Source organism: Ostrea edulis, chromosome 7 (genome assembly GCF_947568905.1).
Source record: "Ostrea edulis chromosome 7, xbOstEdul1.1, whole genome shotgun sequence".
In the NCBI taxonomy this organism is placed as follows: domain Eukaryota; kingdom Metazoa; phylum Mollusca; class Bivalvia; order Ostreida; family Ostreidae; genus Ostrea; species Ostrea edulis.
The window spans coordinates 76,275,304-76,289,290 of record NC_079170.1 but is presented as its reverse complement, the minus strand read 5'-3'; the positions used below and the strand labels follow the sequence as shown (position 1 = coordinate 76,289,290).

Below are 13,987 nucleotides of genomic sequence, written 5' to 3'. Positions count from 1 at the left end.
TAGCAGTAGATGTAGCAGAAATTGTCAACATGCATCTAAATTTAAAATTTGCAATCACAAAGTTTTATTCAGACAGTATGATTGTACTGGGCTATATCAATAACCAAACGAGGCGTTTCTACAATTATGTGACCAATCGTGTTGAGCGCATTCTACAAACATCTAATCGCTCTCAGTGGAATTATGTGAAATCGACAGAGAACCCAGCAGATCTAGGGACACGTGGTTTAAACTCGACTCAAGATTTGTATCATGGATGGTTGAGAGGACCAGAATTTCTCCATCTTAACACAGAAACTGTCAATGAATCTTTTCCTCTCATTAACCCAGAGCAAGACAAAGAAATTCGTGTCAGTGTCAATAGAACAGTGATTGAAGATTTTAACCTGACTAAGAACTTTGAAAGATTTTCCAGCTGGAACTCCTTAGTTTCTGCAATAACTGTGTTCAAAACTTTTATTAGACAGAAAAAACAGATTGTGTCAGATCCTGCTACTATCAGACGAGACAGCGAATTATCCATCGTCAAAGAAACCCAGCGAACCTTCTTCTCGGATTATATGTATTGTTTGCAGCATAAGAAACTTCTACCACGTGACAGCCCTGTGCTTAAATTGTGTCCTTACCTTAGTGAAGATGGCATCATGAAGATTGGTGGTAGATTGAATCTTAGCGTACTTCCTGAGGAACTGAAGAATCCAATCATTATTCCTAAGAAGTCTTATGTGACTAAATTACTTGTACAACATTTTCATGAAAGATCAGGGCAGACACGTTACAGAAGGTGCGATTAGAAACAATGGCTACTGGATTATTGGTGCAACGAAATTAATTTCGGCAGTGATTCATAAGTCTGTTATATGTAGAAGATTACGAGGGAAGTTTGAAAGTCAAAGGATGGCAGATTTACCACCAAACAGAATTACTCCAGGACCTCCATTTAGTGCAGTGGGAGTAGATACCTTCGGGCCCTGGACCATAGTCACACGTAAAACATATGGAGGACAAGCTGAGAGCAAACGTTGGACTATTATGTTTAAATGTTTGACAACTAGAGCAATTCATATTGAGTTAGTGGAGTCTATGCCGAGCTCATCTTTCATCAACGCATTGCGTAGATTTATTGCACTTCGTGGGAACGTGTTGTTATTTCGATCAGACAGAGGTACTAACTTTATTGATACTACAGCAGATCTTGGGATTGGTGTAACAAAAGGATCAGTGAAGAACTACCTAGAGAAATCAGATTGTTCGGACATTCAATGCTCCCCACTCTTCCCACATGGGAGGAGTGTGGGAGAGAATGATCAGCTTAGCGCGCAGAGTATTAGATCCACTACTCTTAGGACCCAAAGGAAAAAATCTCACTCATGAAGTTCTCAGTACATTGATGGCTGAAGTGACAGCCATAATTAATTCAAGACCAATTACTGCTGTATCTAAGGATCCTGAGATACCATTTGTGTTGAGTCCAGCAATGCTTCTGAATCAGAAGATATCCGATCATTATTCTATGTGTACAGATGTTGACATACGTGATATAGGGTATACAAAGAACAGTGGAAGCAAGTGCAGGTCTTATCCGATTTATTCTGGCAACAGTGGAAAACTCATTACCTTCAAAACTTAGTCCCGTCGCAAGTAGACATCTGAAAAAATAAATTTGAAGGTTGGAGACGTTATAGTTATCAAAGATCGTGAAACAGCTGGATGTCAGTGGTCTGTTGGACTTGTGGAAGAAGTTTTCCCTAGTGCGGACGGACTAGTTCGGAAAGCTTGTGTGCGCGTTGTCTTTAATGGAAAACCGTGTACATATACAAGGCCTATTAGCGAACTCATTCGACTCATTGATTAACAGTTTCATATTGGTTAAACTGCTAGTTTACATGGAATGTTAACTGTTGAATATGTGATTGCTGATTGATCAAAAAGTTCGTTTGTATTCCAATGGATTTTTATGGATAAGATCCTGGTCTCAGCACCATGTTATCTTATGTTTTTCTAATTAGATGTTTAAATATGTTTGTTTAGATTGAATGATACATAGTAATAATGATATGATATCAATATTAGGCAGGGAGTGTTCCGTTCCGGAAAATTTTACGAATTTGGTTTCCATGTTTATGTTAGACATTCTACTTCCGCTCCACGAGCTTGGCATGTTGTAAATTTTATTGTTGGTGTTTTACAGACCCCAAAGTGTATGTATATTTGTTATTTCATTCTTATATCAATTATAAGTGATCAATATTGTGTTTCTTTCAATATTCCATGATGTATATAATTTATGCATTCAAATGTTTTGCTTGCGAACGAAATTATTACTTATCAAGTGTTTACTCCCTGACCTACGATATGTTTATGTGTGTACATCATTGTAAAGTTTGGTTTTTGTAATTGTAGCATCTACGGTTTATTTCTAGAGAATAAATTATGTTAACTAGCTGTCGTGTCTTCGACTTTTGAGGCAGCATACCTAGAATGTGTAGTGCAATGCTGGTCAGATTGTACCGTGCAAGAAAAAAAAATAATAGAGCACGTGCAATTAACAGTATTAGGAATTATTACGTGGGTCTCCCTAATATATGTAGCTCCAAGGACCACTTGATAAAAGACGTAATGATACTACAAACTGTTCGCAGATGGAATTCGAGAAATAGTTTAGCAGGAAACAACATCGATTAGGAATTTCAAAAACCCTATACATGTACTTCCAAGCTTAAAGAAAGGGCCCTGTTAGTTTGCTGCGGGGAAGTGACTTCTTAACATAAATCACACCAAATTAAGGCATCACTGTATTTTGAATTACGACTTATATAGATGCAATATTATTCCTAGTCCAAACTGTTAATGTGGTCTTCAAGAGGATATCTATCATTTCTTTTATGTGTGTAATAGATAAATAAATGTAAGGTTTTCCATAATGGAAAATTTATCACTTGTGAACAACTTTCATCAGCTGACATGAATTTATAAATACGCACCCATTTCTCATCTTACCCGCCATATTTCTGTCATGTAGCCTATTTTACTCTGTACTCGTATATACCCCAAATGTAATTGCCACACCCGAGTGATTTTCTAGCTGGACTCGACCGGCGCACATCTCGGCCCGGATAGTAGTGTTCATGTACAAAAGAATGAGAATTAAATACAATTACGTTCTGAAACATCATGCATTGCTTAAAATTGCAAAAAAAAATATATTTTGTATATTAGTAAAATATTCTGAAAGTTTAGATAATTTAGACCAAAATGCAAAATAAATAAATAAATTCTTGCATACATGCAAGTATTTGTAGTTTATTATGAAATAAATGTGGATAAATCATTTGCTAATTACATACAGATAGAATGGAATAAGCAAAGAGCACGAAATGTATATTTGCAAAATACAAGTGCATGTGCATAATATTTTATTCACATAACATACTCGCCATAAGAAAAAAAAACCCGCAACAAATGCGGACAGCTATTCAACAGGTATCGGAGATGTACACTTACCGAAAATATTAGATTCTCTTTATTCTGATAAATCCACGAAACAAAATGATAAATTCCGTTTGCATCTCGACAGAACTCTACAACACGTTGTCGACTGCGACACACTTCGCCCGTGCTTTATCAATCAGGGGAGATATCAGAGTCGAATATTTTTCCTGTATTGAATGCTTGACTCATGGTAAAGAGTTTTGTATTTTACAGAAATCAGAAAATCTAATCATATACATACAATCATATGCACTGAGTATCTGGTTGGATACCTTGCGTGCAAAATTCAAAATTTACCGATGATCACATACAAACGTAGATATAGAAATATACATCTGGGTGAAAATACGGGTATTATATAAGCAATTCAAAATAAACAGTTGATTACACACACACACACACACACACACACACACACATATATATATATATATATATATATATATATATATATATACATGTATATATATATATATATATATATATATATATATATATATGCATAAGGAAATATATAAACAAAAATATAATACAACTTTCAAGATTCATTGTCTCTTTGGGAATCACATACATGTAAGTATTTACAGTCACTTTGCATGTACATAGTCATTGATTACAATTACCTTTATTTTTAGAACTTATTTTGTATGGTGACAATAATCTCAGTTATAACCAACATGTTGCATTTTTCAGAATTGTACATGAATTTATTTTATCTACAAAGAGATTTGTTTAATTTCTTAAAATCTTCCATTCTCATACCCAGAAACAACTTGTTTTTATCTTTTTTCTTGTGTAGTAAATTTCTATATCCATACATAAATTATATTTGTCAGTCATACATCAAGCTGTAAATTAATCCCGTGGGGATCCGGGTTAGAATAGATCCTCAGTACCCCTTGCTTGTCGTAAGAGGCAACTAAATGGGGCGGTCCTTCAGATGAGACCACAAAAACCGAGGTCCCGTGTCACAGCAGGTGTGGCACGATAAAGATACCTCCCTACTCAAAGGCCATAAGCACCGAGCATAGGCCGAAATTTTGCAGCCCTTCACCGGCAGTGCATGGTGACGTTTCCATATGAGTGAAATATTCTCGAAACAATATTCAATCAATCAAGCTGTAAATTATCATAGAAATGGAAACTGTTAAACATATCAATGTATATTATACATGTATTATATTGTTTCATTATCATTACATAATAAATATACATTGTATCTGTATGACCTTGACCATGGATTTGTATGGAGAGGACATATATATATAGAGAGAGAGAGAGAGAGAGAGAGAGAGAGAGAGAGAGATGTACACTATCATTTCACAGAAGGAAAGAAAATTGATCACTGATAAAAGTGTAAGCTTTCAAGCAATTAAAGATTTCAGCTATTTTAAAAGTGATTGACAATATACTGGAAACCAACAGGAGTTGCATCGGTGGTTGTACAAGGTAATTCATATCATCACCCACAACTCATGAACTGCATCACATTAAATCACATTTGTTGGGATATTCTTAATACTGCTGCATCGAAAAGTCACTCAAATGAAAATACAATTACTTAATAATAAAACTTGAAATGCCTTACAAAATTTATTATACACTTATTGATGTTTAAGAAAATATGGAATGAAGTTCAAGGCTCATGATGATCAATAGAAATTAAATGTTAACGAAGTTGAACTCGGCTATTGGTTTGGTGATGTGGGCGGGTTGGCGGGCGGGCGGGCGGTTGGGCGTCAACAATTGGTTTCCGGATGATAACTCGAAAAGTTTACAATCTAATCAAATGAAACTTTGATATATTGTTGGGTACCAGGTAAGAAAGACCCCTATTGATTTTGGAGAAAAAAGGTCAAAGGGCAAGGTCACAGTGACCGAAAATAGAATGAAAATTTCAGAAAAATTTGGTTTCCGGATGATAACTCCGATAGTTTAAATCCGAATCAAATGAAACTTTGATATATTGTTGGGTACCAGGTAAAGAAGACCCCTATTGATTTTGGAGAAAATAGGTCAAAGGTCAAGGTCACAGTGACCGAATTTAGAATGAAAATTTCAGAAATATTTGGTTTCCGGATGATAACTCAGAAAGTTTAAATCCGAATCAAATGATACTTGGATATATTGTTGGATACCAGCAAAGCAACGCCCCTATTGATTTTGGAGAACAAAGGTCACAGTGACCGAATATAGATTGAAAACTTCAGACAAATATGGTTTCTGGACAGTAACTCGAAAAGTTTAAAACTGAAATTAGTTCTTCACAATTATAAATATGCCACATCATTCCTGACTTTACAATGTATCCCATGCAACTCGGCTCATGCACCCCTGGGTGCATATACTGATTTTTAGCGTTAAAATGGAGGGGTATCCCTAAATTTCAGAAAAACTGCCTCTGTGAAACAAAATAGATTTAGCATGAATATGTTCTTCGAGTTTTCCCACTAAAAAACTGTCGCTTTGAAATTTTGTTTCACGGGGGCATTTTTTGTTGTTGTAAAAGTAAAAGAATCGAAACGATTTCACTGATATTATTTTCGACTTCACCTGTACGTTAATTTTCCTTAGAAATGCATGGGCTAGTGCGTGGTTCAGTGGGTAAGGTCGTCGATTATAATATGAAAACGTCCTTTTCTTTTCTCTCTTTTTTTAATTTTTTTTTTTTTTTTTTTTTTTTTTTTTATAAACGACTGGGTTCGATTTCCTCTCGAACACAATTTTTTTTTCATATTATGTTTTTCATCTAGATTTTTTTCTTAATTGAAACACACTGCTAGTTTTTATAAATGTTTCAGGTCAAATCTCTGTTTATCACAATGTGCAGAGTTTGAAATAATCCTCCAACCTGGACACTGTTTAGTTTTGAATGGGACTTATAAACACGCCGAATACAGCATGCAATACCTGTGTCTTAATAGTCAAGGCTGCTAACGAGAACTTGTATATTTTTCTGAGTGAACGATGTTGCCAAAGGCATAAGATGGTGTCTTTCACGAAAAACCGCTATGAACTTTGCAAACCTTTGAAAAAAAAAATTTAAGGCCAAACAAGGTAAATAACCGTTAAACAGTTTGAGTGGGTAAGATGTTACATGCATGTATTCCAGTAGCATATTTGTATGGTGAATGAATGTTTTCAGGTGCATGTCCATATAATTTGGTTGGACTTTATCAATGCTTATCAAACTTCCCATATTTTGTTTTGTGGTCAGAGTCATGTACTGTTGCTAACTGTCGGTTGTAGAAAATAATACACTCGAGTATAAGCGCTTTAGGACTGTAGTAGTGTAGAATATTAAATATTTGATACACTCGTATCATGTAACCGTATACATTGTTTCTGATCCCCAGAAGAAGAAAAAAACCACAATTTAATTTTCACAATTTCGAAAATTATGTTTAGACTACAGGTATAATGTATTGACACATAAAATGCATTAGGCTTGCCCTTAGTACTGGGGAATCCTACAGGAATATTCAATAAGAGTATAAATATGAATGAAGGTCAGTTCTACGTCACGAGTGCTGGCACCGAGCTCCGGTTAGGGAAAGTTCCTGCTTCGGTGCGACACCCTCTTTAGAAACGTGGTTTCGGTCAGAGCAGAAATGAATTCCTTTTGAAGTGCATCTACATGAAGATTGAATGCAAATACGGGTTTCTTTCTTTTAATGTCATCAGACTCATTGGAAAAAAAACCTCCAGTACTATGCAGCTTTGTTTTTATTGATATCTAAATCAATATATGAATCCGGATATGAATTATGTAATTTTTTTCGTGACCATATAGTTATTGATACTACTAATAAAAAAATAAACGTTTATACCTTTGTCTTTTTCAAATACAACTGTGCCACTTATGCATAATAGTATACTGCCATTGTATCATATCAAATAGAACCTCAATACGATCGCGAATTTCGGTGATTTCGGTGATTTCTAAATACTAATATCTTATCAAATGCACTTGAATTACAGTGGTATACTCATTTTCAGTATATATCCATTGATCCAGATCTACGAAATGAAAATATTTATGCATTAATTACATACACTCAAGCCTGAAAATAATCATTATGGCATGTTACAGAAACGTTAAAACACACATATGCTATAATCCCGCAATGCATGCATGCTAATTTTCTGAATAGATACTTATACATCTATATTAGTGAATGAAGTTCCTACGCTTAAAAATTATCTTGGTCTGTATAATACATTTTGTTTTGTGATTTGATTTACCATTGCTTACACTGTGTAAATGAAGAAAAACTTGGTAAGGGGTGCAATTATATATCATACGATCAATAAGCATGTGTAACAGTGCATTTGAATTGATTATTAGCAATTTTAAAAAATATAGTTTGAGTTTGACAAAACAAAATATTTAATTCTAAAGTATCGAAAGTCTATCAATTTGCAGGAAACTTTAAGTAAAATAATTCATTCTTGGTATTGAGATATACAGGCACATAACATCATTGACAAGTAAGGAAAAAATGGATTTAGGGTACTTCTGCCCAAATCCCAATATCCTATAAATTGTGTGTGTGTGTGGGGGGGGGGGGGGGGGGGAGGTCGGTTCACTACACGTATTCTTTATCGTGTACTGTGCCACACCTGCTTTGACATGGGTCCTTCCTCCTCTCTCTTTTTTTTTTTAAAGAATTGTCGTGAAATGTAGTGGAAATGTGAAATTTAACCGATGAATTCAACTGAAAGAGCAACCCTTGCCATCTTCTCCCACGATTAAGGATTCAGAGTTTTGGATTAAAATTTACTTGTCAATTCTCAGGCAACTTTGCAAAGCCTTACTCTTCTCCCTTCCCCCTCCCATTTTTGTTTAAACTATGCTACGTGCCTGAAGTGCACTATTAAAAAAATCGATTCTTTATAAAATCTAAGAAACTTAACCTTGTTTTGTCATAGATGTACTACAAACTGTTAAAACTCGGTATAATAAAGAATTTGGTAAAATAAGCTTTACTATACACTACATAATATGTCATGTTTACTTCGTTCGATAGACGCGTGGATTATAAGTAAAATATTCACATCAAGGCATAATTTTTAAAAAATATATATAAATGAAGAACATGAGTAATCAATTGAATGACTGTAAATTATAAATAATGCAAATAAACAAAATGTTAACGTAATGTAGATGCGTGTCAGTATGCACGGTATGCAGTAGTCTATATCAATAAATTCCATTCGTCGTTTTCTTGTTGATGTAAAGGAATAATATCTAATAAAACAAAATCGGCATTGATATGAAAAAAAATATCTACCCGTACCACACTGGGTATCAAACGAAGTTAAATAATAACAGGTTTCTTCACAATAAGCTGATCGGCGAGAGATGCGATTGTCGCATATGACGTCACGGTATCACGTGACCCGCTATCTCATTAGCAGAGATTTCGAAATCAGGAAGTCGATTTGAGTCGATTGAAATGTTAAATTAAGCCTGAAATTTTGCTTTAAAAACTGGGAGATCATTTTTTATATGTATTGTGATAAAAGTTACTTCAGTTTCTAAATAATTCACGGACTTTAATATACTAAAAATGTAGGCCATTAACAGACTATTTTTTGAAGGGGCATTTGTTTTGTGTTAACAGTTTATTTTATAAATCTTCATTTGGTAACTCATATATATGCCTCATGGACAGAAAAAAGTATTTTCTTTAAATATCCAGTTTTTATCGATTTTTGTTGGAAAATTAAGGTTTCAGCTCAAAATTTGAAAAAGGAAAAATAAGTTTTTGTAAAGAAAAGTTTAGTTGTGCAGTTAGACGTTTCATTCGTTTAATCAATGTCATCTCTTCTATAAAGCAGTCATTCCCTATCATTTCCAGTTTTTCAGAAAAATGAAGGTTTTCTGACCTAAAATATTGTTTTCCATATATATTGCCAATAATATATATATCTCACTTTTTGATAGTTTTCAAAGTAAATTCTAACCTCAATTTTTTATCGGGAGCCTCAAATGTATGAAAACATGTGGGTTTTCTTCTTAGAATTTCAAGTATTAACAATTTTATTTAAAAAAGCAAGATTTTATGATGAAATTTATCCCAAAATTACAGCCAAGGAAAGAATGAATTCTGCTGTCAAAAGTTTAATCGAACATTTCAAGGTTGAAATTTGAAATATGAAACTGATTTTGCGGTATATTACAAGAATCGAATTTTTTCTTCAATTTCCAATTTTTAGGGATTTTTGAAAAAACACATCATATTACCCCCCAAATCCCATTTCCCCATTGAAATGCAAAAGCCGAATTTTAATATATATTTCTTGCATGAATATAATCAATATTTCATTTCTATTGCAGTTAGTTTGAGATTTTGCCCATATATGGCTAGATTGACTAGACTATTGGTTTAGCAGTCTCATCCGAAGGATCGCCCCCATTTAGTCACCTCTTACGACAAGCAAGGGGTACTGAGGACCTATTCTAATCCGGATCCCTACGGGTTTACAAAAGTAGGGACAAAACCAAACCTGAGTGCATTAAGGTAGATGGATCCTCATGTGATGTCATAGGTTTTTGCAACAACAAAAACTCTTTTATTAAATTAAATTCTGTGCATGACGGAAATATGCCCTTAAGAGGCATTTTATTCACTGGATAAAAAAAAATGTGGTCAACTAATGTCAGTGAGAAACATTGTTTCCCATAGATAATTTATAATAAAGACATGTTGTCAAGGGCATGTAATAACTCCTATGCTGGTATTTCTTCTACTGCATGGATATTATACAATGATTTCCTTGATATCCACTATTAATTCATACATATTTATGAATTAGCAGTTTTCCTAAAATGTTGACATAAAAAATTTGTCATCTTAAGAATTTTTTATTCATTTTCATTATTCTGTTTTACGAAAATGATAGATTTTCTGATGCATGCTGACCTATACTTCTGTTTTTTTTTTAATTTTCCTCACTTTTAAACATTAATATTGACAGAGGCTGATATTGATAAGTCACATAAAAGTGGAGCTAAATTACAAATTTGAGGCAGAAGTTGTTATCTGTGGGCATGTGTAGGATATTTATGAACAATAAGGCTATCCTGCTTTGATTTGTTTTCATTGTTTTGGGAATTTCAAAGCAAAAATTAAGGAAAATGTCTGCTTTTTAGCATTAGGAATGGGGCCTTATTTCGGCCCCCTACAGACCCCCAAAATATGTGTAAACAGGCTACAAAAATCTATGGATATTGCATGATAGTTTATACTTCAGAATTGATAGCGTGAATTAGTCATTAATTTCTTGACCCCCCCCCCCTCCACAACCTACCCCCTTTCGGTGCTTGCATCTCAATGGAACCTAGTTAAATTGTGTACACATTTACACCCGAATTTAATTAAAATCAGCTTTGAATGGATCCAGGAGCTGATTTTAATCATTGCATTAGGGATTTATGACCGGGTTAGAAATACACAAAGTGAGTACAGGTAGTGCTGGGGAGCGCGCCAAAACTTCAATATGCGTGACATGTGATCTCACTGCATTCCGACTCGGACTCAACTGAAAATGCCATTGACGAACTCGAGATTCGTGCTTTTTGTAGCCCTGCTGAACATTTTCAAAACGAATTCTTTATTCTTCGGTACGTACAATTGTACATGTAACTTTGTGGTTAAAAATGAATTAATATTACAAAATAGGCGTAATGTTTTTGATGTTAACAATTATCCACGGGCACCTGGATTTCTGTCAATAAGTCGCTCAATAAAGCCAAAGATCGAAAAATCCTACCCCCTCTATAATAATATAAATTCAGGTGTCTGTGATTTATTATTAGTATTTTCATTGATACTGTACTTAACCATTTTAAGGTGGGTCCTTAGTCCTGGATTTTTGGGGTTTAGGTAGCATTTTTTTGTTTGGAATCAATAAATTAACATTCAGAGTAATGAAAAATGCAAATTAGTTAAGGATTTCCATATTAATTTTCATTACAGACACTACTGAAGTCATGTACCCCTATGTAGATTTTTTTGAAATTCATTGGAAACAGTTATTTGTCATTATTTTAAAATAAAAACAACAAGAAAATTGTTTAATTGCATTTATTTATCAAGAAACATTTCAATAACTAAAGCACATGTCATTTTCAATATCTTCATCAAGTTTTAGAATAATAAGTGCAGAATTATTGAATTAGCCAAGTTGTTCTCCAAAATGTTAAAAAACAAATAAATGTGGACACAGTTTCCTTATAGCATGGTTTACATTTCATTTTTTCTGTTTATATTAGTAGATGTACATCTATTATAGTTATTTATCGAACAAAATCCATACCTTTCCTTAATAATTTCGAATTTATAGCTTCTAGAGTATGTATACCCCCATAAAAAACCGAAGTCTGGCACCATACAGCTGAGCTATTCAAAATCACTCATGGATTAAAATTTTATGTAATTTCACAAAAAGACACAGATAATGATTCCTTATCACCTTGGTAAAATGTTTGTGAAAAATAAAGGAAATCTATCGCATAATGGGCTTGATAAATAATTTATTGAAAATGGAGTTATTGTCCTTGGATTCAATATTTTGAAACATATAATTGACTATTCAAATATAACTAAGACTTTTGAAATATTTTATGGCTGACAATTTTTTTAAAAATAACTATTGAAAAAGATTCCAACAAAATTTATGTTCAAGTCATTAAATCATTGACTTTGCAAAATCTTATGACGTCACAGGAGTGTGGAACTACGTTAACATAGATATCAATTTGACTGATAGATTTACAAACATCTCTTGTAACATAGTTATTGTTTTAATTGAAAGATTGCCCATCAGAATGGATTGAACATGATTCCAAGTGTTACAAGTTTGAGTTTCACCCACAACAGCCGTGCCTGAGAGCTGCAGAACTCTGTAAGGTAAAACCCCACAACAGCCGTGTCTGAGAGCAGCAGAACTGTGTAAGGTAAACCCCACAACAGCCGTGTCTGAGAGCCACAGAACTGCGTAAGTTAAACCCCACAACAGCCGTGTCTGAGAGCTGCAGAACTCTGTAAGGTAAACATATTTAGTGTGTGTGTGTGTGGGGGGGGGGGGGGGTCATGTGTTTTTAAACAGAGAGACTGTTTTTTGTTTTTGCTGAGGATCAAAACCTGGATCTCTGGTATAACAGTCTAGTGCTCTACTGATAAGACTAAAGGCTTAACTCTCTAGCCAGAACCTGAAGGGAGGCTGTAGATTGAACACTACCACACGCAGGGGATACTGTCCACATTTTAAATTAAAGGCTTAACTCTCTGTAGGAAGGCTCTGAAGTGAACACTACCACACGCAGGGGATACTGTCCACATTTTAAATTAAAGGCTTAACTCTCTGTAGGAAGGCTCTGAAGTGAACACTACCACACGCAGGGGATACTGTCCACATTTTGAATTAAAGGCTCAACTCTCTGTAGGAAGGCTCTGAAATGAACACTACCACACACAGGGGATACTGTCCACATTTTGAATTAAAGGCTCAACTCTCTGTAGGAAGGCTCTGAAGTGAACACTACCACACACAGGGGATACTGTCCACATTTTAAATTAAAGGCTTAACTCTCTGTAGGAAGGCTCTGAAGTGAACACTACCACACACAGGGGATACTGTCCACATTTTCCTGCTGCTCCTTACCTTTGTCCTCTGTCTTTAGCTGATCTCGCTCCCATTCAATTACTTCTTTCCTTTCTTGCCATCCCCTGACCAAATGTACTTGTAGAATTCATGGCACCTGTATGGCAAACCCTTTTACTATTTATTCATAAAATTAGATACATGTATCTCTTTGAATAAGAGAGATATCTCTTTACACTAGAAAGATATCTCTATTGATTGTAGAGATTGATTGTAGATATCTCCAAGTTTGAGAGATATCTATATTATGCTAGGGAGATATCACTTTAACCAAGAGATATTTCTTTAAACAAAAGAGATATTTCTTTAACTGAAAAGGATATCTCTGTAAGCTATATAGATTTCTCTTTGAGATATATCTTTAAAGCTAGAGAGATATCTCTGTAATTGAAGGAGATATATATCTCTCAAAGTATGAGATATCCCTCTAAATGAAAGATATATCTTTATCAAGTGAAAGAGATATCTCTTTGAGATATCTCTGTTTTAGAGAGATATTTCTTAAAATTATGTGATATCTTTAATTTAGAAAGATATCTTATTTTTCGAATGAATAGTGAAAGGGCTTACTATACACCTGGGTCAGTGGATGTTTCACTAGGGTAGCTTACTGTAGCTAGAGTAACTTACTGTAGCTAGGAGTAACTTACTGTAGCTAGGAGTAACTTCCTATAGCTAGGAGTAACTTACTATAGCTAGGAGTAACTTACTGTAGCAACTTACTGTAGCTAAAGTAACTTACTGTAGCTAGGAGTAACTTACTGTAGCTAGAGTAACTTACTGTAGCTAGGAGTAACTTACTGTAGCTAGGAGTAACTTACTG

The 13,987-nt window shown here is 34.4% G+C and overlaps 1 protein-coding gene across 1 annotated transcript in view; it reads left to right on the top strand.

Annotated features, from left to right (window-relative positions):
• The window catches only part of LOC125656284 (contactin-2-like), a 58,225-nt gene that overhangs the window by 31 nt on the left and 44,207 nt on the right, over positions 1–13,987 (top strand). The window contains exons 1-3 of the mRNA XM_056145841.1: positions 1–784; positions 867–1,324; positions 12,316–12,410. The exon at positions 1–784 is cut by the window's left edge and continues 31 nt beyond it. Coding sequence (XP_056001816.1) covers positions 1–784; positions 867–1,324; positions 12,316–12,410 — 1,337 coding nt within the window. The remainder of the gene's footprint in view (positions 785–866; positions 1,325–12,315; positions 12,411–13,987) is intronic.